Genomic DNA, 22,514 nt, shown 5'->3' on the forward strand with positions numbered 1-22,514 from the left:
CGTTTTTATCATATATGTAATTTAATAGACACTTACAGATTGTGAGCAACAGACATTACAAATATAATTTTGGATATATGTATCAAAATGATGAAGGACACAGTTAGCATGTTGACACTTGTACAAGACACGAGAAGTCATGAAGGCACACTTTTCCCTTATGGTCCTTACAAGACGGCTGACCAGCATCCCCCCCCTTCCCCCCAGCACATCTGTTTCAGAGCACGGTGCTTTCAAGGGCATGCGGCCATGAAGTGAGTTTTTGAAGGTCTGAAGTGAAGAGAAATCATATAAAGGAATCACACGGAGTACAAACACTTCATCGAGGGAATTTCTAACTTTGTGGTCCAAATTATAGTGTTTAAAAAAAACAAAACAAACCAAGATAACTAATGAGACATTTCCAACCCTTTCAGTCTGTGGCACAGGAAATTATAGCAGCACAAAATTGAAACAAAACTGAGTGAAAATGGTAGCGGGGAAAAAAGAAAACGAAAGCAACAGCAGAAGTGAGTATTTTCTTACAGCCACATGACATCGTGAACAAAAAAAAAAAAACATGATCCTCGGGTCACACACAAATATAATGCATGGATGGCCCTTCTCTCACCTTCGTGTGTCTAGCAACAACATTTTGAACAAGCTGCTCCTTTTTAGAGGAAACAGGAAGTCAATTTCATTGATTATCCTCATAACAATATTTACAACTGTACACTCTGTACACAGCAGAGGAGCTGAAACAAAGTTAAATAAGTTAAATTAGTTACTCTTATAGTCATGTCCGCGCACATACTGTACATTACACCCATTCAAATGTGAACAGAATTTATGGAACATTTTAAAGTGGACACGAGGAAGGTACTTAAAATAGATCCTTGGTGGTAAAACATGTTAAGTGCTCTAGCTTAAAAGTGCTCTACTGTAGTGACCAAGGTCTCGAAGGTGTCCTTTAAACGAAAGAAAAAAAAGAGTGAAAAGGTTAAAAGAAAATCTGCCGAGTGGTCCACATTCAGAGGTTAAACTGTGCTGCTGATTTTCCCTGCTGAACTTTTTCTTTGAACTTTCTGTGTCTTTCTCATCAAGCACCACTTCACAGCAATCCATCGCTGACCACATACATGCACGCTTGTTTTTTCTTTTTTAAAGCCTCACATGCACTGTCACTTCTCTTCCAAACAAAATCTCTCATCGTTATCTTAAAATAGCCTCTTGTATTTATATAGTTATGCTTCCATTCATTTTTTGTTTGTTTGTTTTTTAGAGTCATGTTCTGAACAGCATCTTATGTGTGCAGGGTGCTGCTCTGCGATTCATAGAGATGGAGCAGGATTTAAAGGTCAGGTGTTAGGCAGGAGTAGAGCTTTTTGCACTGGACAGACTGGGTTTGGGCTCTGGTCTGTGGGGTTTGTGCTGTGGGCTGCTGCGCAGGTTGTCATCCATCTACAGCAAAAGGATGTACAGTTTAGTTAGTGCCCACAAGCACAAGCGAGAAATGAAAACACACCAGAAACACGACTGAGATGGTACCTGCAGAAAGCAACTATGAACCCATGCAAAAGAAGAGAAAAAGGAAAGCAGAAGCACCTTTTCTATCAGATTGGACTCTTTGTTTACAAGCTGAGTTAGTTTCTGGAGGTTGGCATCCATTGTTTCCTGAACAGGTGGGAGAGGACCTGGAGAGAGATCAGGCGAGGGAGCACAGACAGAAGAAGAAGAAGAGGAAAAAGTAGAAAGCAGACAGTGAGTGGAACAGGAGCCGTGTTAGACCATTTAACACCCAGAAGTAAAACCAACAGAAGAAAGAGAAGAAAGAAATATGTGCGAAGAATTAAAGTGCTGATGATGTTCTGTGTAAAGATGTTAGTTGTTTCAAGCGCTTAAAAAGTAAAAGCTATAACCACTATAGAGTATTACCAGCTTGTGCAGCAATCTTACAAAAGTGGTCCGAGCTGAAGTAGACTGCGAGGATGTTGTCACAGAAGCCTGTAAGGTTATCCAGCTGTCTGAGATGGCTCTGCAGAGGGCTGCTGGGAAGACTGGCTTTATGAAGGGGAGCCAGGAAACCAAACGCAAAGGCATCCAGACTGGTCGGCCTAAGAGCACAAACACACGCATGTACAGAAACATACACTCAGACATGTCAGGACTTGACTTATAGAAGGTCTTCATAAACCCTCAATCAGAAAATCTGTGAAGCACTTTTTCCCTGCACAAAATAGAGCTGCGAGATTAATCAACTTTTCATTTAAAATTTCGCCTTCATGACAAATTATGGAAAACAAAAATGATGCTTAAAATAAAATATTTTGCTGTGATAAAATATTCCTGATGTTGTTTTTCTCCTTCCTAAAAACTTAAACTCACACAGTGTTTAATTCAGCTTGAGCCAGGATGATGGGAAAAAAGTATTTTATTAAAAAGAGCGATCACAAAGGAGTAAAAGTTGTAACCAGACTTCTATATATGAGCTAACATGGGATCTGTCCTCATCAGCACTTGCAGGCTCATGTGGTGGAAGCTCAGGCCGGTGGTCACTCCATTCTGGGCTAAAATGCTGACACGTGCTACCAGAGAGTAATGAGAGGGCAGGAATCGAGCACGCTACAAGAACCAGTGTCGATCATCACCAGTCAAGCCCTCACATGGAGCCCCCAAAGGGAGGAGAAAGAGAGGACAGCCAATAAACACTTGGTGAAGAGTACTCCAGCTAAACACCCAGAAAACCTACATAGGTGAAGGACTAAAGAATAAAGAACTTTGTTTATTCCATGTATTCATTTTTAATATGTTTTCAGCTGAATTGAAATCCAAGGAAAAGCAAAGATAAAAAAGTTCTCAAATAAATCAGAATTATGCGAGTTTTTCAGGTTTTTTTAGTCTATTCTGCTTCCCCATAGCAGTCTAACTGTGGAGTGTATGAAAGCTTCTCTAACTAAACACAAAAAGTATGCAAACACTGGAGAACTCACGAGTTGCCAAAGAAGAAGTTAGCTGTTCCCAGTCTGTAGGAGAGCAAGTTCAGGCACTCTTTAGCATCACTGTAGATCTACAGGACACAGAGAGAGAGACACATTTACATTTCTGAAAAAACAGAATCTCACTCCAGGCGAAGTTTAAACTGTGTCTAAGCGATGCATCGGTACAGAGCGGCATTTACCTTTCCCTCCACCTCAGAGATTCTGTGCAGCGGTGCCTCTCCTGTGGTTAGAAGGATGCGGGAGAGGGCGCCGCTGGCCAGACGTCCTGGTACGAAAAAATTCAGCGGGAACGGCGAGCGTGAGGCGAACCAGGGCCGTGTTAGATTGGAGTAGTTTTCTGCATCGACCCAGAACGTGTGCAGCTGTGGGACGCAGACATCACCCTGTTAGCTTACGACCACATGTTGTCAGGGAAACGGCAAAAGGAAAGACTTACCAGAGCTGGTTGCAGCTTCTCCTCCAGCAGAGCGATGTAGGCCATCGTGTCTGCTCCTTGTCTGGCTGTCAGCTCATAGTCTGCATTAAACCTCTGTTTAAAAAAAAAAATAGATGTAGAGATTTATAGATTTGGCTAAACAGTTTAGGACACATGCCGAAGAAGCAGGCACACTCACTTGTTTCCTCAGAAAGTTAAGAATTTGTGTTGGTTCTTGAACTGCAGTGTCGCCACAAACCAATTCTGGGACAGTCACTGTGATTAATAGAAAACACACATTAAAGTTGGGTATTACAACTGACTAATGTCTTATTAAAGACAATCAAGTTCATCATGCTCAATGTAATTTACATTTACCAGCCACAACAGGGAGACTGGTAATGCTTTAATCATGTGTGTGCGTGCTATCAAGGAAAAATGGGGTCTCTTGAGAAATAAACTGTGGGAAGAACTGCCTCAGAGATGGCTCTGAGTACTCTGGCAGGCGTTTACACGGAAGAGTTTGTTAAGTCTGTGCCACAACCGTGCAAGACGCAGTCGCAAAACCTTTGCAAGTGTGCTGCATGAACAGATGCATGAACAGATACAAATATTTTAAAAGAATGCATGAATTATGCATTCTTTATAACTATATGTACAGTTATATATTCTTTTATGGGTTCACTGATTCTCTGTTTAAGGCATGCAGAGCCTAAAACTGTAAGACTGTGTTTATGGGAGGGTGCAGCCCACCTGTAATTGTTTTCCATGTCCAGTCTATTGGAGAAACTGCGACTTTTGCCCCAGAAAACTTGGTGTATGCCTAAAAGAAAACACAGGTTAGGGAAGGTTTTTAAAAAAATATATCACTTATAGTTCAAATGTAATGTTATGTTGGAACAAATGATCTAAGAGCAAAAGTACTACAGGATACAACTACTTTCAGGGAGATGAGTACTAGACTTTTTAGAGCCACAGTGCAGGACTGTGACACTTTAATCAAAGTTTTACACAATCTCAGTCTTGTAGTACAGATGAAAGCTCGCCGCAATCAAGCAGGACTTTGGCATCGACTGCAAATTCTAATTTGGCACAGGGACACTATGATTACAGCGCTCACCTTCAACAGCTCCAGAGAAAGAGAGAAAACTTAAATAAAATAACAAAAATTAGAAGAAAAATTAAAAAGGCATCAAAATAAAGACCAGCAGGTGCAAAGGTTAGGGCTACAGGGGACTATTGTAAAGGTGTGTCATTCCACCATGTTTTTAAAAAAAAACTTGGGCAGATACAGATATCTATTTTTGTTCTATTCAGATTAAACTATCAATTGATTTTTTTGGTGTTTTTTCGGTACAACTTGGCATATTTGTTCAATCCATCATGAAAGTGGAATCAAAATAACATTTTGTGACTAAAAGTTTAGTGTTAATAAAAAATACTATACATGTTTTATTTAGCAGTATGTAACTTCATTGCATTCAGAAATTTTCACTAGTTGTCTTTTGCAATGTGAAGTTTTTTTTTAGTGTGTTCTCAAATATGAGAGTGTACAGGACAGCTTTAGCTTAGTTTTTTCAGATTTTAGCTAATCAGTATTCACACAGAGATATTCATGTTCAAACACTGGTTCGGATTTTTTTTTAATGGGTTGACGCACCAGTTTTCACAAAAATATATCTTGAAACACAAAGCACAAGTTTCAAACTGATCATTATACATGTTCAAACTTTGAACCATAAAATGTTTAGGCAAATTTGATGATTTGAATCGAAGAGACCCAGCTGCAAAAACCTTTTAGTAAAAGAAAGTCACTTTCAGTGTTTACAATGATCTACAACACACCAAACACAAAACAGCAAATCACAACATACTATAACTAAACCATAACTAAATCAATACATAATTATTTTCTAAATCAAGAAAGGTTTGCCAAAACAAAATGATGCATTCAAAACAAAAAAATTCCACATTTGCTTCCAAAAACATTAAACTACATTAAAACTTCTATTTTTAAATTGAGTAAAAGGTTCAAGAAGAAATGAAGAGGGCACACTCTGTCCTGCTCCTTCGTACGATTAAATTGTAAGGCTGTTGAAGCCATCAGAGTCAAGAAACAAAATTATTCCATTAAAATCTGACATTTAAACTAAGAAAAAGTGTCACCTTGTGGCAAGAGCACCCAATGACAGATAACATGTTAGCAGCAAAAAACTGTTAATTTTCGGACGGTGTTATCAGGTTAGCTATTATCTACAGCTTTTTAGCGAAAATCCTTCAAATACACCTGAAAATATAAATATTTTTTTAAATCCGAGGCTCAACCAGCTGACCTTGAGAGATCACAGCTTTTCAAACAATGGGAGTGACTTATGACAGCCAGCTACACATGAAGGACAAACCCTGCAGCCAGCACAGCCGTGACTCTGTGCTTGGGACATGAAGTCCAGCTGGACACGCTGTTATTTTCTATCCTGCACATCGATGCGGCTAACTTACCAGGCAAGCTGCAGCAGGTAAGTTAGCACGGAGGCTAACCACAAAGGACGAGAGAGGAGACGAAAAGCAAACCGGAGACGTGACGTGCCGTTTTAAAAGCGGCTCCAGGTGCACTGAGCGTGTTGTGTTTGTAAACAGGCTGTGAGCTTACCAGAACTATGAGGGACTCGGTGTGAACAGAAGGCAAACCCCAGTCTCCTCCCCAGCATCTCAGCTCCATGGCAGCCGCCATGTTTTGGTTCATTCAACGGGACACTGACGTCACGGGGTACCTTTCACATCAGAGCCTCCAGGTTTAAAAAAAAAAGAAAGGAAGGAAGGAAGAAACAGAAAAAATCAAGTCACATAACAAATATTAAGCATTTTCTGTAACTCTTTTTTTTAATTATTAATTCTTTTATTTATTGATTCATAATTCAGTACTGTTCTTTTTTTTCTTTTAAAAAAGCGTTGTTTTTCAGCCAAATTATTTTAAACAAAGATACTGGCCCAGCTTCTTCATGGCTGCTTCCACAGTGTGAAACAGTCTCTGTGGGACTGCAGGTCACATGGCAGCAGCATTATGTGTTTAGGCACGTACCATAGTCAGCTTGGGGAAGTTCAAACCAATTATCAGAGTGAAGTAGAAAGGAGATTGCATGGTTGTTGGTGGCAGACATGCTGTCATTTATTTTCCCCCACACAACCATCTCTGGGGTTTACAGAGAATGGTCCAAAAGGAAGTGAGCAGCAGTGCTCTGGGTGAAATTACCTGGTTGGTGTGAGAGGAGAATGACCACACTGATTTGAGCTGACAGGGAGGAAACAGTAACAGTGAAGCCAATAATTTATTTTTATTTTTATCAGCGAGGTATGCAGAAGAGCATTTTTAAGACATAGTACTTTGAAGCCTTAAGGCAGGTGGGCTTCACCAGATACCTCATCTGTCAGCTAAGAACAGGAAACTGAGGCCACAGTTCACATGGGCTCACCAAGATTGTACAGGGAAAAACAGATTGCCAGGTCTGATGAGCCTTTACTGCTGACACATTCGGATGGAAGGGTAAACAGAATGAAAGCACGGATCCATCCTGCCTTGGATCAACTGTTCAGACTCCTGGTGGTGGTGTAATAGTGTTGCAGATATTTAGATATTTGGCACACACAGATGGTTCCTGGTACTTACTGAGTATCGTTTAAACGCCACAGCCTACCTGAGTATTGTTGCTGATCAGTGTGCCCATTGTCGGATGGCTGCTTCCAGCAGGATAACAAGCCATGTCACAAAACTCAAATCATCTCAGTTCTTCAGCATGATAGTGAGTTCAGTGTACTCAAACAGCTCTCAATCCAGTAAAGCATCTTTGGGATGTCATGGTTTGGGAGAGTCACATTCGATATTTGCAGCAACTGTGTGACGCTATCATATCAATATGGACCAAAATCTCTCAGTAATGTTTCCAGAAGCTTTTTCAATCTATGCCACAAAGGATTAATGCTGGTGAAGGCAAAATGGGGTCCAACCACCTTCTAGCAAGTGGACAGTGAGTGTATATTATACAGCAGCTACAGTAGTTCTTAATTTATCCTTTATTTGTTCCCTGCCTTGCTCCTTAGATACTTCCAGGCAAATTTGGAGCTATGGTGATGAGGTTAGCAAGAAAAGCAAATACTCAGTGAATAAATGTTAATTGTAATTAAACTCTTTGATCAGCAACTAAGTCATGTGGTTAATGTTTCTCCAGTGTTTTATGCTGCTATTATGGCAATACTTCAGAGCCAGAAATGACATGCTGAAAAAGTCATATCACTCAGTTTCTCTTTAATGTTCTCTAGTTTCATACATTTAAAACAGCAATCTGTCACAAAACACTGATTTATTAAACAGCAGCAATGGAACAAGCAATCGTTTCATATTTAGATTTCCATGTAAAGTAGTAATTTCCATTTCAGTGTTATTTTATTGATTATTATTTTTACCCGCCAGAGCAAAACGTCTGTCCAAGAGCTGATAGGCAGACTGTTAAAGACTGCCAGGTGTTTGTTCAAAGGCCAAGCAGCCAGACACAGGCAGATGTACCGCAATAACGCACCGAGGGATGGTAAATGTCTCTCACTGGCTCGAACCAGCAGCTGAGATGTTGAAATGTACTTGAGGTTAGTTAAAGGAGAAAGCATTAAGACGAGCACCAGACATCTATCATCAAATATTTCCAGGACTGAAAACTGCCCTGAGCCTCGCCCTCTCTGCTCCTCCTTTCCTGCATTCTCCTTCTCAAAAGAAGCTTCGCAGAGGTACAAAGAACCCGTTACATTAAATCAGTTTAAAATTAAAAACATCTGCTGTAGATTTATGCAGTTCAGCTGGCTTACTGAGGATGAGCCAGGGCATCGGATCCTCGTTTATGGCACGCATTCATGATGTTTGTGAAAATATAACAACAGCCAGCTGGAACCAAAATGTTCCTCCCTTGAGCTTCACAGGCATCTGGTTGGCTGTCTCTATACAGTGTGATTTAGAGCACTTTTCAGCTACTTTATTACAAATCCCCCAATGTAGCATGACTCTAAATAAAAAAATGGGTCATAAATACATAAATCCCACACACATTTAGCTCGTATAGTATGTGGAGAGAAAAAGTCTGACAGTCATTTTCAGAATCAAACAACTTTCCAATTCCCTTTTTTAGTTTTACATTTCTTGTTTACAAATTATTTAATCATAATTGATCTAGCAAGGGGACACTCCCCCGCCCAGACTATTAAAATGGTCTCTTCACTGTGCCACTTTCGTAACAGTAGCGGACACTCCCCTTTGCTTTAAAGGCTGTGGCTGTGGACACAAGACCATCTCACCTCTGCTGAGATTTTGGTTCAAGATCTGGAGTTTTTATTTTCAGCCTGTGTGAGATCAGCTTATTGATCTTCAGGAGGACAGTTCAGAAACAGGACTTCTTTTGAGGTGTGCCCCCCCTTTGAAGCGCTGATGATTGGTATGTGCGTCAGAGCGGCAGCTCTGTCCCTGCTGCTGCAGCATCTGGTGCTCACTGTCACAGCTCAAGGTGTTGGTAAGTGCTGGCGGCATCTCGCTGTGCATGCCCTTATGCAAAGCATGACATATTTTGTTTCTGTGTTCTTTATATGTTAAACTTAATCTTTTCTGCTGATATATTCCTAAAAAGCTTTTGTTTGAAAGTGAGTTGCACAAAAAAAGGGAGGGAGGGGGTAGCTTTGGTGATGATGATTGCTGGAAATTAGGTTGGCTTTTTTGTGGTTGTAGAGTTTTATGTCCAGGATCCAGAACAGTCTGACCTAAATAGAAGGACACTAACCGTCATCTGAGAACTGCATTTGCAAATCTTTGATTTTCCTGGAATCTACATGCAGATCTTTCCGTGCAATTTCTAGTCACTTTGTATTATTACTGAAATTCCACTAATGGCAATGTGAAAGTGTGTGAGTGGGTGTTTGTGTGCGTGAGTGTGAGGCAGCGGGTTTGTTCCAATGGAAAAAGTTTACTGCTGGACCTTTCTGCAGCTCCCGTCTACCACACCATAAAAACACACAGCAGGGTGCTGACATGAATGTGCACACGCGCAAACACACATACACAAGTACACTGTGACACATAATAAAACACCACAGTGCACTGACTCAGCAGCAGCAAAACAAAGTGTGCTGGGAGTTGCAGCCAATAAGACAAAATACTGAAAATACTTAGATGAACTCGTCATTTGCTTTGTTTTAAAAATATGTCTTTTCTCTTAAGATTTCTTCTCACAATCGTGGTATAGTGCTAATCCAGTGTTCTCCTTCCTGTGTTAGTCTACGACCTGCTGGTGTCACCAGACTGTCTGCCAGACTTGCTCCAAGGAAGCTTGAAGAACAAAGGAAGAGATGAGGCTTTCCTGCTTTCGTCCTTTAGGCTCCACAGCAAGGCACCCACCTCTCTCTTCAGTGTCATCAACCCCACAGACAACACTAAATACCTTGACCTCACCATGCAAGCCAAACTGAGCAAAGGTGAACACTGACACATACTGAGGAGCCTGTGGCAAATGCAGGCCACTCTATTCTTTGTTTTAGCTTCTTTACAGCTTTCATTCAAGCATCTCTATATCTGCAGTGACTGTTCGTTACCAGAAGACTGATGGCAGATATGGTACAACCAGTTTCAACCATGCATCCCTGGCAGATGGACAAGAGCACCACGTGATGCTCCATGCCAGCGGTCTACAGCGTGGCCCTGGTCGTGTTCACATCTATGTAGACTGCAGGCTGGCTCACACTTTGGATGGTGTGCCAGCCGCGTTTGGGTCACTTCCACAAGGTCCCAACAAGGTGGCACTCAGGACGCTGCAGTCAAGAGGACAGGTGAATGAGAAGTTTGTAGCTGAGAAAGAAAAAAAAAAGTACTGACGATATGGTGCATGGAAACAAAAACAGTGACGTTTCAAGATCTCATTTTGAGTATATTATTTTGAATAAGAAATAACCCCATGCTTCTCTTCAGCCCGGCTGACAAAGAGTCAGAGCTCTGTTGAACTGAATATTCGGTTGTATTGTAACTGTAACCAGTAATGACTTCATGAATTTCTTTAAAAATAACATTTTAATAATTAGAGAAAAAAATTACTCGCAACCATCTCACAGATGTATCATTACATACAGCTGCTTTCAATACTATTGATATTTATTTAGAGTTTTTCCCTCTGATCTTTTTGGGTCAATGCCAGTAATTACTTACTCCAAATCATCAACATGTCCTTTAGACCCCGTTCCTACAAGAGTGCTCAAAGAAGTCCTACCATTAATTAATGCTTCAATCTTAAATACGATCACCCTATCTCTATTAATCAGCTCTGTACCACAGGGCATCAAGCTGGCAGTAATTAAACAGTTACTTAAAAAAAAAATCACTTCACTTAGTTATCTTAGCTAATTATAGGCCAATCGCAAACCTTCCTTTTATCTCTGCCACGGCAAGTAAGATGAGCCGTGTGGAAGTAATAAAGGAGGATTCAAACGCAGGCTCTTGTAAAGGTGTGAAGGTGGTTTATTAAACACAAAATAAAAATAGACAAACGGAGAATGAACTAAACTATACTGGGAACAACTAACTACTGAACATGAAGGAAGCTAGACGATGGTGACAGCAGGGAGACCACACGACTGGAACATGGTAGAAACACAGACGAGCCAGCAACTACTACAGCAGAAGACTCAGGGAGATTACACACAGGTGGGGGACACAGCTGGGAGTAATTAATGAGACGAGACAAGGGAGGTAAACTGAACACACCCACATGAGACGCAGACCTTCACAATAAAACAGGAACAAGACATCACTACGCAAAGACGCAGACCAGACACAGAACTAAACCCACACAAAACATGAGAACACAAACCCTGTGAACAAAACCCTAAACCAGAACCACAGTAGAATAATTTATCGTAAATAATCAAAACACCAGAGAACCCCAAAACACTCCATAATGCAAAAATAAACCCAAAACATAATAAACTTAAAATGCTGGGTCGATATTAGATATATGATTTCCTCTTCACACACAAAGGTTAACTATGGCGTTCCACAGGGTTCTGTGTTAGGAACAATTCTGTTTATATCATACATGCTTCCCTAGGCAGTATCCTTACAAGGCATAGCATACATTTTAACTGCTATATAGATGACACCCAGTTCTATCTGTCAAAGAAGCCAGAAAACACACACACACACACACACACACACACACACAAGTCTTAAAAACATAAAGACCCGGGTGACCACTAATTTTCAGTTTCTAAATTCAGATAAAACTGAGGTTATGGTTCTCTGCCCTAAAAAAATAAGAATGAAATATGATACGACTAGTCATTATAATTAATTATAATATTATAATTAGAATATAAAGTGCTTTGAGGCAACTGTTGTTGAGATTTGGCACTATATAAATAAAATTGAACTGAATTTAATATTCCAATTAAACATTCTCACTCTGCTCCTGTAGTTTATTCTGTTGTTGTTTATTCTATAAGGGTGAAGTGACAGACTTGAAGCTAGTAATAGAGGACACCATAGACAATGTGGCCACTCTGCAAGACTGTACCATGGATCAAGCTGAATCTCTGCAGCTGCTGGGTGAGTTACATCACACTGACTCACATCACTGGACATCTCTCTTCTTGCAGATGCGATTTTGACTGTCTAATTATGATTTGCAAAATCCTCACAGCTCTGCAAGGTGGCAGGATGATGCAAGATCAGGCCACCATAACAGAGCTGAAGAGCATGTTATCTGAGATGAAGGAGCTGCTCAACCAGCAGGTAACCTTTTCTGCATGCTGGTCTTGTGTCTCTCTCTCATGGATAGCTACTTGGATGGATTCAGGGGCTAAATACAGAAAAAAAATAAAATGAAAGGGCATCCGAGCATTTTTAACACAGAGCTTCAATAAGCAGATCTATAATGATGATGTTGTTTATTGCTTTTATGGATGTTTTTCTGAATGCACTTTGATGCTGAGATAAAATGAAATGCCTGGGGGATGCTGGTAGAGAAGAGACTTCCTAGGTTGTTTGGTAAAATAGGCTGCATTTAAAATAAAAGACGGGGGTATATTCACAACAGAATTGGTTTTGCATTGTAACATCAGCTTTTTGCTGTGAAATGTGAGAATCCAGACTGTGAAAACCTGCTGCTTTTGTCTGAAGGTGTCTTGTTTCAAGGATTTGTGTAACCCTTTGCATCAGACAGCTGAGTAAAAGCAAAAATCACACATTCAACGTAGCAGCAGATAGAAGTGCATGGTTTCAGATTACCATCTAAAGCAAGGGATTTATTAGGCGATAAGACATGAAACTGAGAGCCGGAGGTGATAACAGACTATTATCACATTACAGAGAGAAATGCTTATGTAAGGAAACACTTATCTTTGCGGAAACACATTTAAAACCTTATCAAGTCTCAGTTGCATTTTTACAAGTTATTGAAAGGTAAAAATCTGGTTTGCCTCCTTTGATAAGCTGTAAAGTGATGACACTAATACCCAAGCTCACAGTTTATTAACAGTTTTACACTCTGTGTCTTTGTGCCTAAGATTAAGGAGACACATCATCTGAGGAATATCATCACAGAGTGTCTGAGCTGTGGTAAGCAATACAGAAACAATGTACTGATTTACAGTATTTAGACACTAAAGGGACCTTTTAACCTTTATCTTTGCCTGTGTGCTCCAGACAGAATTAATGGCGATCCAAACAAACATCCTGTTCCAACGCCTCAGAACTTTGTCATGCCTGACCCCCCGGCTCCGTGCCCACTTGGGACCTGTTTCAGACAGGACATGTGTGTCCGTTCCCCATCGGGGTCTTTCCAGTGTTCCCCCTGTCCTGATGGATTTACAGGAGATGGAGTGTATTGTGATGATGTAGATGAGGTATGAATTGAGTACAACTGAGTCCAAGTAGCACTATACATGTGTATATAGTGCTATATGTATGTATATATATATATATATATGTATATATATATATATATATATATATATATATATATATATATTTATATTAGGGGTGCAACGATACTCGTATCGATATTGAACCGTTCGATACAGTGCTTTCGGTTCGGTACGCATATGTATCGAACAATACAAAATTTGTCATTTATTTTATCAACTTTCCTTCTAACGATGCTGTCTGTGTTGAGCGCTCAGTGAATCTGCGTTCGACTACTCCGCCTAGGCTGCACTGTCGAGCGCAGATCCACTGAGCGTTCAACACAGACAGGATCATCAGAAGGAAGAGCGCAGGGCAAGCTAGCGAGACAGAAGTTAAGCTCTCCTTGCAACATGGCAAATTGAACCTCCCCCACCCTCATTCAGATCTGGCGTTTGGAATTATTTTGGTTTTCATGTGACGTATGACCCTGAAGGTAAGCGCGTCATGGACTAAAGTAAAACAGTATGTTGGATGTGCCACGCAATGCTCAATTACATGGGTGGGAACTAGTGTGTTAGCACAGTTAGCTCGTTAACGTGTTGGCCATCTAGCCCAACGCAGGGGTAGCTCGTTAACGGAGATTTGCCGTGTTGTGGCGTTAACATCATTTCAACGAGATTAACGCTGACAGCACTAGTGGGAACACAACGAATATGACTGCACATTTACACCGACATCATCCTAGTACAAAGACAAGTGGAAGCAGACAAAAACAACAAGCATGCATGCTACAAACTTTACCCGAGTCATTTAGACAGCCGTTAGCACATGAGTCTCCTTATGGGGACCTGCTATGTTTAATATTGTGGCGAGCTCAGACAAGGAGAAGACGGAGGTATCGTTTGGTCTTGCTTCCCGTGAGCTAGCCAGGAAGCACAGCCGTTTATTGACATCTGCAGAAGAACACTGCCGCTAGCTAACTGCTCAGCGCGGAAACCGCACAGCAACAACAACAACAACACACAGGGCGCCCTCTGACCCCGGAAGGACACACCTTCGCAGCGAGAAGGCGTCACCCGTCACTATGGCAACATAAACAAAACATAACTGTACAAACAGAACCCCGAACAGCCCTGACCCACTACATAGCCCCCACCTAAGGGGTCAGTCGTCCCCGACGACCCAATTACCCCACACAAAGTCCTGCAAATGTCCAGGTGCCTTCTTTTGGCGCACCGGCCAGTCACGACTGGCGGGGGAAAAGTCACTCGGTCAGAACATGGGGTGCCACCATCATCCCACTTCTGACACCAATGTGGCGAGCTCAGACAACGAGGAGACGGAGGTGTCGTTTGGTCTTGCTTCCCGTTAGCTAGCCAGGGAGCACAGCCGTTTATTGACATCTGCAGAAGAACACTGCCGCTAGCTAACTGCTCAGCGCGGCAACCGCACAGCAACAACAACACCACACAGGGCGCCCTCTGACCCCGGAAGGACACACCTTCGCAGCGAGAAGGCGTCACCCGTCACTATGGCAACATAAACAAAACATAACTGTACAAACAGAACCCCGAACAGCCCTGACCCGCTACAATATGCTGCTGAGAATATAGCCCAGAAAAAGCGTATAGTATAGCTTTTATTTTGGAAAGAGCCATTTCTCTGTAATAAACTCTCTTTTCCAAAGATGAGTGATTCCTCAATCAGATACAGGTGTTACCGCGCCAGATCCGCGGCCCCGAACCGTAGTAAGGAAACCTCTGGCAGTTACTTGAAGGTTCCGTAACTGACTCGTAGCCGGTGTTGTGCCAAAAAGTGATTGTCTGCCAAAAACTGATTTCCGGTATTTGCCAAAAAGCGATTGCTCATATTTAAAGTGCTATAAGTAACTTGTTGGGCTATAATATGTTAAACATATGTCAAATGCATCCCTTATGGATGACATAAAGTCATCTTGAGCCACAAACAACATTCGTGTAGCAAGATACAAGCCGCAATCAGTTTTTGGCAGCGACTTTTATATAACCTTTATTTATGCAGTAAAAAAAATCTCATTAACATTAAAAATGTATTTTGTAAGAGTAAGTTGCCCAACAGGACAGCAGAAATGGCAGCAAATATTACAATAGTTCTGTAAAAATATTTTAAGTGGGGATAAAGGACCGGATTGGTTATAATGTAAGTACAAGTTGTAAAGATACTTAAAAAACAGATAATTTTTTAATTCTTTATGTAACCCCTTTGTATCCCCTGTTCACCGAAGTCTATTTACGAACATACGTAAAGATATTACACATAAAAAATACACAGAAACACTGGAAATCAGTTTTTGGCAGACAATCACTTTTTGGCACAACACCCGGCAACAGCTTACTATACAGGTCAACTCCGCTAGCAAAAAGATCGAAGGAGGCGTAGGAAACTGCTTCACCGAACTTTATTTCTTCTCTAAGGCACGAACACCGCGTACAGTGGGCTGAAACAGTTTACTCACAGCGAGCATCGCCGACACAACTCTGGCTGTCGAGGGAGTTATTATATTCCTTTTATTTATTTTCTTTTCATCTCTTCTGTAGCTAACCGTTACTTTTTCCCCTTCTCCGCTCTCTCTCTTCACACACACACACACACACCAGGTAGTCCCGCTACACACATCCCGAATACATTTCCCATCAGGCTTCATCCTTAAAGGGCCATGCCTGTAACGCAGGGCTTGCAAAATCGCTAGCCCGGGGCTAGCGATTTTTCCAGTCGGGCTACCAAAATCTATCTCTGCCCTGCCCGTCGGGCTATTGTAGGAAGGAAAAATATATGTCAATGCTTTTGCATTCTTTCGGAAATGTAGCTGGGTAATTATGTCATTGGCATCGGTGAGCCACTGTCAATATGACATATTGAAATCGCGTTTGAATTTGCGCTTGTTCTTTGCTTTCACTTTGCAAATGTCCAGGTGCCTTCTTTTGGCGCACCGGCCGGTCACTACCGGTGGGGGAAAAGTCACTCGGGTCAGAACATGGGGTGCCACCATCATCCCACTTCTGACACCAATGTGGCGAGCTCAGACAACGAGGAGACAGAGGTGTCGTTTGGTCTTGCTTCCCCTTAGCTAGCCAGGGAGCACAGCCGTTTATTGACATCTGCAGAAGAACACTGCCGTTAGCTAACTGCTTAGCTCGGCAACCGCACAGCAACAACAACAACAACACACAGGGCGCCCTCTGACCCCGGAAGGACACACCGTCGCAGCGAGAAGGCGTCACCCGTCACTATGGCAACATAAACAAAACATAACTGTACAAACAGAACCCCGAACAGCCCTGACCCGCTACAATATGCTGCTGAGAATATAGCCCAGAAGAAGCGGATAGTATAGCCATTTCTCTGTAATAAACTCTCTTTTCCAAAGATGAGTGATTCCTCAATCAGATACAGGGCTCACGAAATCGCTAGCCCGACGTCCCGGGGCTAGCGATTTTTTCCAGTCGGGCTACCAAAATCTATCGCTGCCCTGCCCGTCGGGCTATTGTAGGGAGAAAAATATATGTCAATGCTTTTGCATTCTTTCGGAAATGTAGCTGGGTAATTATGTCATTGGCATCGGTGAGCCACTGTCAATATGTGACATATTGAAATCGCGTTTGAATTTGTGCTTGTTTTTTGCTTTCACTTTGCAATCGGGCAAACTGTGTATAGAGAGCGACAGCACTGATTGGTGAGTGATGATAATTTGCGCACCAATTCCTCTGACATCGTCTTATCAATCGTTAGCTTACTATGCAAACATGACAAGTGAAATCTCCCGCAGCAAGCTTAAACATATGAGAGGTTGATCGCGCAGAGAATCGCTGACCGTGTGTGTGTAAAAGTAGCAGGATATATATTTCAGTTCTGCTGAGCCAAATAAGACAGGTCAGGGTGAAGAAGTGACAGCCAAAGAAAAGCTTACCACAAAACGGAAAAGTTATGACAAATCAGACTATAAGGCAAAAAGAAAGTGCAGCTTTATGGTTTCATGGACAAAAGAATCTCTGTGGCTGCAATATGATGAGCTAAATAACCAGGACTGCACATAAGTGGTCCGCAGGTGCGCATTCGCTGTCAAAAAACAAAACAAAAAAAAAACGCGCACAAGATATGAAGTTGCAACGTGTGTTTGCATACATAAGATTTTCTGGAGGAGGACAGACATTTGTTTAGAACTCTTAAAGATGTTGAAGAAGCTCCTTTAAGCAATTACTTTGGTATTCCTCTACCTCCAAACAAATGTCAGAAGGAGTCCGAACCACAAAAGAAGCACGTATTCTCGGAAAAGTGGTTGCAGGAGGTGAGCTGGCTTCAAACAAATGATGAACGCACAGAGATGTGGTGCGGAATGTGCCGTGAAAATCCCACTCTAGCGGACAAAAACAGTGCTTTTTATATGGACGCAAACGCGCGTTGCAACTTCTTATCTGGTGCGCTCTTTTATTTTGACAGCGAATGCGCACATGCGGACCACTTATGTGCACCCATGTAAATAACATAATGTTCTGCCGGGTGTGTTGTTGGTTTTCTCTCGATTTCTGAGTCGACAAGCGCCTTTGTTACTGGGACCAGTCATTTTAAGAAAGGCCCGCATTAGAACCCATGAGAAATGCAAGAAATGCATTATTGCTCAGTCTGCAATATCTTTCCCAGAACAAACACCAATTGCAAATAACATACTAAAAATAAACCTGAAAAATCTGTTTAGAACAGCGTACTATGTTGCAAAGAGTATATATATGTATATATGTATGTGCATATATATATTAGGGGTGCAACGATACACAAAATTCATGGTTCGGTTCGATACTTTGGTGTCACGGTTTGATATTTTTTTGATACAAAAAAAAATGTTCATGCCTTTTTAATTTGTCATTATATATATATATATATATATATATATATATATATATATATATATATATATATATATATATATATATATATATATGTTTGTGTTTCAGTGCCAGTTTAATCCATGCTTTCCTGGTGTTCGGTGCGTAAACACTGCTCCTGGCTTCCGCTGTGAGAAATGCCCCCGAGGATACACTGGACCAGAGTTAAATGGAGTAGGAGTTTCATATGCTAAGACTCACAAACAGGTAAAACAAAATAATGCACTACATAAGAGTAATTCCGTTTGATTCACTGCTTACAAAAACTTTTATTTCGTGTACTTTATGCACACTTTCTCTCAGGTGTGTGAAGACATAGATGAATGTCTGGGCCCGCCTGAGAATGGAGGTTGCACTGCCAACTCACACTGCTACAACACAGCTGTAAGAACACGGGATCTGCATGGTGCATGCTTTCAGTGTATTGTTTTTTCACATTTCTGACTCTGAACTCTGCACAGGGTTCCTTCCGCTGTGGAGAATGTAAAGCTGGCTTCACAGGTGACCAGAATACAGGCTGCCATGGTACCAGACTTTGCCCCAACGGTCAACCAAACCCCTGCGACATCAATGCCGAGTGTGTTGTGGAAAGAGACGGCAGCATTAGCTGTATGGTAAGACTTTGTGAACAGAAACATAAATATGAATATGAATAAGTTTATTGTTGTGCCACTCTAAACAGTGTATTGAAAATGTCATCACCACCCACCCCGACCCTCTTTTTTGCATGTGTGTGTGTATGTCAGTGTGGGGTTGGTTGGGCTGGCAATGGCTATGTGTGTGGAAAGGACACAGATATTGATGCATACCCTGATAATAAGCTTCGGTGCAGAGACAACAACTGTATCCAGGTACTACTTTCAACATACCCCACCTTCTCTCACATTCAGTTCATCCCAGTGTTAAAAAAAATTGTGCTGCTTGTGTTTTCCTATTCGTTTTCCAGGATAACTGTGTGTTTGTGCCAAACTCTGGCCAAGAGGATGCAGACAGGGATGGGCTGGGTGACGCCTGTGATGATGATGCAGACAGCGATGGCATTATTAACGTAGACGTGGGTGACTTCAGCCTCTGCATGTCTGGCATGCAGTGAACTTTGACTTTATTTATTTAATTTTTTTAAAGCATGACAGATATATTAGCCGATATATTCCATTGACCATGAAATGAAATGAAAATTTAAACAGTAAAAAAGTGATGGGAGAAACATACTCCAGCCAGGAGTGTTGACGTAACATAAGTTATCCACCAGAACTAAAAACAACTAGCTAATCCAATCCAATATAATCGGTCTTCATTTTTCTAACCCAGGATAACTGCTGGCTGGTTCCTAATGTGGACCAGAGGAACAGCGATAAGGATGTCCATGGCGACGCCTGTGACAACTGCAGAACAGTCGAAAATCCTTCACAGAGAGATACAGACAGAGACGGTCTGGGGGATGAATGCGACAATGACATGGATGGAGACGGTGCGTGCGCGTCTGTTATTATCTACTTAACACACAATAACTGTTTTACTCACTTAATTTTGTTTTCCTTTGCATCACCGAGTGTCAATGAAATCACTTCTGCAAATAGGTTGAGTGGTCATCATAGTAAAAAGTGTAAAAAACTGACTGTTAGTGACTTTATTGCATAAATTAACCATGACTAATCGGGGGACATAATGTGAAAACAAACAAACATGAAAAAGTAATTGAACCTTTTTTAAAGGTTATCAGGTTACACAGCATGTCTGGATCAGCGTGTCCAGACAGGATGCAGACAGAGACATTTTTGTTGCTTCAACTGGACTGACCTGTGCTTTATCTTTCCAAAACATCCTCCTGGTCTGTTTCTAACCCACATCCTCTACCAGTTAGGTCACTTTTTGAAAAACAACTTTTGTGTAATTTTAAAAAAACAAACAAAAAAAACAGTGTTGAATGTAAAAATGTTCCAACTGGAATTGTAAGCCTGTTTTCAAAAACCTTTCTCACATACCTCATTTGATTGGCCTTTCAGGTGACCTTTCATTTGCGCCACTGGAAACACAGTTTATTAGCACTGTGTTCCCACATGCAGGCATTTACGCATGTTGCATGTTTAGACTCTGTTTGGTGGACGCTTTTTGCTCAGTTTGGCAGTGCTCCGAGCCTCTTGATCGTTTGGTTTGGGCTTTAACTCCAAGGCTGGATTGCTGAGTGCTTGGTCATGTCTGTCTCCTCACTAAAAGCATTTTTCCACAGTCGGCCTCCGCCAGGCATCGAAGGCCACTGGAAACTATTTCACCTTCGTCTTAAACAAACACTGCCATCTGTTGATGTGTTTGACTGTGCTGAAGTCTGCATTCTGTCAATGTTCTTTTGTTTTGTTTTGTTTTACACATATCCTGATACTTTGTGTCCTCAGGCTTGAAAAATATTCTCGACAACTGCCCACGAGTCCCCAACCTAGACCAGAGAGACAGAGACAGTGATGGGGTGGGAGACGCCTGTGACAGCTGTCCTAATATGGCCAACCCCAACCAGGTAACAAACCACACAAGGGCATGAAACCGATTCATCAGCTGTGACACATCTGACCACCAGTGTTTGTTTTGTCTACCCTCAGTCTGACTCAGATGATGACCTTGTAGGAGATACCTGTGATGATAATATAGACAGGTAAAGCCCACATCATGATCTATGGCGTAAAAGTCTACAAACATCTGTCAGACCTTTGATTTTCCCTACCTCGTCTTTGTCAGTGACGGTGACGGCCACCAGAACACAAAGGATAATTGTCCCACAGTCATCAACTCCGATCAGCTGGACACGGACAAAGATGGAATGGTGTTTATCTCTTCTTTCAGTTTCATTCATTCAATCCAGCAGCAGTTCATCCTATATAGTCCTCAATTATCCACCAATTTGTTGTGTTTTTTTTTTCTTGTTAGGGAGATAAATGTGACGATGACGACGATAACGACGGCATACTGGACGAAGACGACAACTGCAGACTAGTTGCCAATCCAGACCAAAAGGACTCTGATAGTTAGTATCTTTTCTGTGTTGTGCTTGGATTTGCAGGAGCGAGCGCAGCGCGAATTACTGTTTTCTAAGCGGCGTCGCTGTATTTCAGACAACAGACGCGGAGACGTGTGCGAAGGAGACTTTGACAAAGACGACGTCATCGACAGAATTGATCACTGCCCAGAGAACGCTGAGATCACCCTGACCGACTTCAGAGCCTATCAAACCGTGGTGCTGGACCCAGAGGGCGAGTCTCAGATCGACCCCAACTGGGTAGTTCTCAACCAGGTAAAAATGATAACATCACCTCAGTTTCAGAGACATCGATAACAGTTTTTCTTCAGCTTCACACTAATTTTTTCCTGACAGGGCATGGAGATAGTGCAGACCATGAACTCTGACCCTGGGCTTGCTGTAGGTTAGTATACTATCACACACCCATTCATAATTCCCTTACCTAAACTTAATCAGCGCTGATCTGCGTTTCGTGTTCAATTTGCAGGCTACACAGCTTTCAGTGGCGTTGACTTTGAGGGAACTTTCCACGTGAACACAGTGACAGATGACGACTACGCTGGCTTCATTTTTGGCTACCAGGACTCCTCTTCCTTCTACGTAGTGATGTGGAAACAAACAGAACAAACCTACTGGCAGGCCGCGCCCTTCAGAGCCGTTGCTGAGCCGGGAATACAGCTCAAGGTGTTGAGGATTAACACTTTCCACCATAAAGACCTCCACTGTACCGTTTAAAAGAGTATATATCAGTAAAGATTTGGTTTGATGAATTTATGTCTGATCTTTGTTTTTTAATCTCCAGGTGGTGAAATCAAAGACAGGTCCTGGTGAATATCTGAGGAACTCCCTTTGGCACACAGGACACACCGTTGACCAGGTGCGTCTACTGTGGAAGGATCCCAGGAACGTCGGCTGGAAAGACAAGGTTTCCTACCGCTGGTTCCTCCAGCACAGGCCGCAGGTTGGATACATCAGGTACAAACACATACACCTCGTCACGGACACGTCCACGTTCGCTCTGTGTGAACTGACTCAGTAGTTTCACTTTGTGTATGGAACTAGGGCTCGCTTCTTTGAGGGTTCAAATCTGGTGGCGGACACTGGTGTGATCATTGACACCAGTATGAGAGGCGGGCGCCTGGGCGTGTTCTGCTTCTCTCAGGAAAACATCATCTGGTCCAATTTGAAGTACCGGTGCAACGGTAAGCATCTGCAAGCATCGGAAGACAGTCGAGTCATCCATGTGAGATGTAGGTATGCTCATTTGATTTTT

At 41.9% G+C, this 22,514-nt stretch overlaps 2 protein-coding genes across 5 annotated transcripts in view; one reads left to right on the forward strand and one right to left on the reverse strand.

Moving 5' to 3' along the window:
* Positions 1 to 15,933, reverse strand: mtx3 (metaxin 3). Of its 4 annotated transcripts, none has more exons than XM_012916427.4 (10): positions 15,807 to 15,933; positions 6,044 to 6,179; positions 4,147 to 4,216; positions 3,593 to 3,669; positions 3,415 to 3,507; positions 3,158 to 3,340; positions 2,970 to 3,046; positions 1,936 to 2,093; positions 1,585 to 1,673; positions 1 to 1,440 (listed from the first exon to the last, which is right to left on the reverse strand). In XM_012916427.4, exons 2-10 carry the CDS (start codon positions 6,134 to 6,136, stop codon positions 1,345 to 1,347), a joined length of 936 nt encoding a protein of 311 aa, XP_012771881.1. In that variant the 5' UTR covers positions 6,137 to 6,179; positions 15,807 to 15,933; the 3' UTR covers positions 1 to 1,344. The 4 variants fall into 4 exon arrangements, with proteins under 4 accessions (XP_012771881.1, XP_004576449.1, XP_012771882.1 ...); XM_004576392.4 differs by having other exon boundaries at positions 1,915 to 2,093; positions 15,807 to 15,931; XM_012916428.2 differs by lacking the exon at positions 1,585 to 1,673 and having other exon boundaries at positions 15,807 to 15,930.
* The window catches only part of thbs4a (thrombospondin 4a), a 14,322-nt gene continuing 439 nt past the window's right edge, over positions 8,632 to 22,514 (forward strand). Inside the window, exons 1-22 of the mRNA XM_024804488.2 lie at positions 8,632 to 8,939; positions 9,697 to 9,894; positions 9,998 to 10,245; positions 11,911 to 12,013; positions 12,108 to 12,199; positions 12,973 to 13,024; positions 13,112 to 13,311; positions 18,301 to 18,438; positions 18,535 to 18,615; positions 18,693 to 18,845; positions 18,978 to 19,082; positions 19,178 to 19,285; positions 19,543 to 19,702; positions 20,625 to 20,743; positions 20,826 to 20,878; positions 20,962 to 21,046; positions 21,151 to 21,247; positions 21,336 to 21,514; positions 21,596 to 21,644; positions 21,729 to 21,925; positions 22,044 to 22,216; positions 22,304 to 22,443. Of these exons, the coding sequence (XP_024660256.2) occupies positions 8,858 to 8,939; positions 9,697 to 9,894; positions 9,998 to 10,245; positions 11,911 to 12,013; positions 12,108 to 12,199; positions 12,973 to 13,024; positions 13,112 to 13,311; positions 18,301 to 18,438; positions 18,535 to 18,615; positions 18,693 to 18,845; positions 18,978 to 19,082; positions 19,178 to 19,285; positions 19,543 to 19,702; positions 20,625 to 20,743; positions 20,826 to 20,878; positions 20,962 to 21,046; positions 21,151 to 21,247; positions 21,336 to 21,514; positions 21,596 to 21,644; positions 21,729 to 21,925; positions 22,044 to 22,216; positions 22,304 to 22,443 (2,812 nt within the window). The 5' untranslated portion in view covers positions 8,632 to 8,857. The remainder of the gene's footprint in view (positions 8,940 to 9,696; positions 9,895 to 9,997; positions 10,246 to 11,910; positions 12,014 to 12,107; positions 12,200 to 12,972; positions 13,025 to 13,111; positions 13,312 to 18,300; positions 18,439 to 18,534; positions 18,616 to 18,692; positions 18,846 to 18,977; positions 19,083 to 19,177; positions 19,286 to 19,542; positions 19,703 to 20,624; positions 20,744 to 20,825; positions 20,879 to 20,961; positions 21,047 to 21,150; positions 21,248 to 21,335; positions 21,515 to 21,595; positions 21,645 to 21,728; positions 21,926 to 22,043; positions 22,217 to 22,303; positions 22,444 to 22,514) is intronic.

The sequence above is a fragment of the Maylandia zebra genome, linkage group LG12 (genome assembly GCF_041146795.1).
Source record: "Maylandia zebra isolate NMK-2024a linkage group LG12, Mzebra_GT3a, whole genome shotgun sequence".
Taxonomy (NCBI): domain Eukaryota; kingdom Metazoa; phylum Chordata; class Actinopteri; order Cichliformes; family Cichlidae; genus Maylandia; species Maylandia zebra.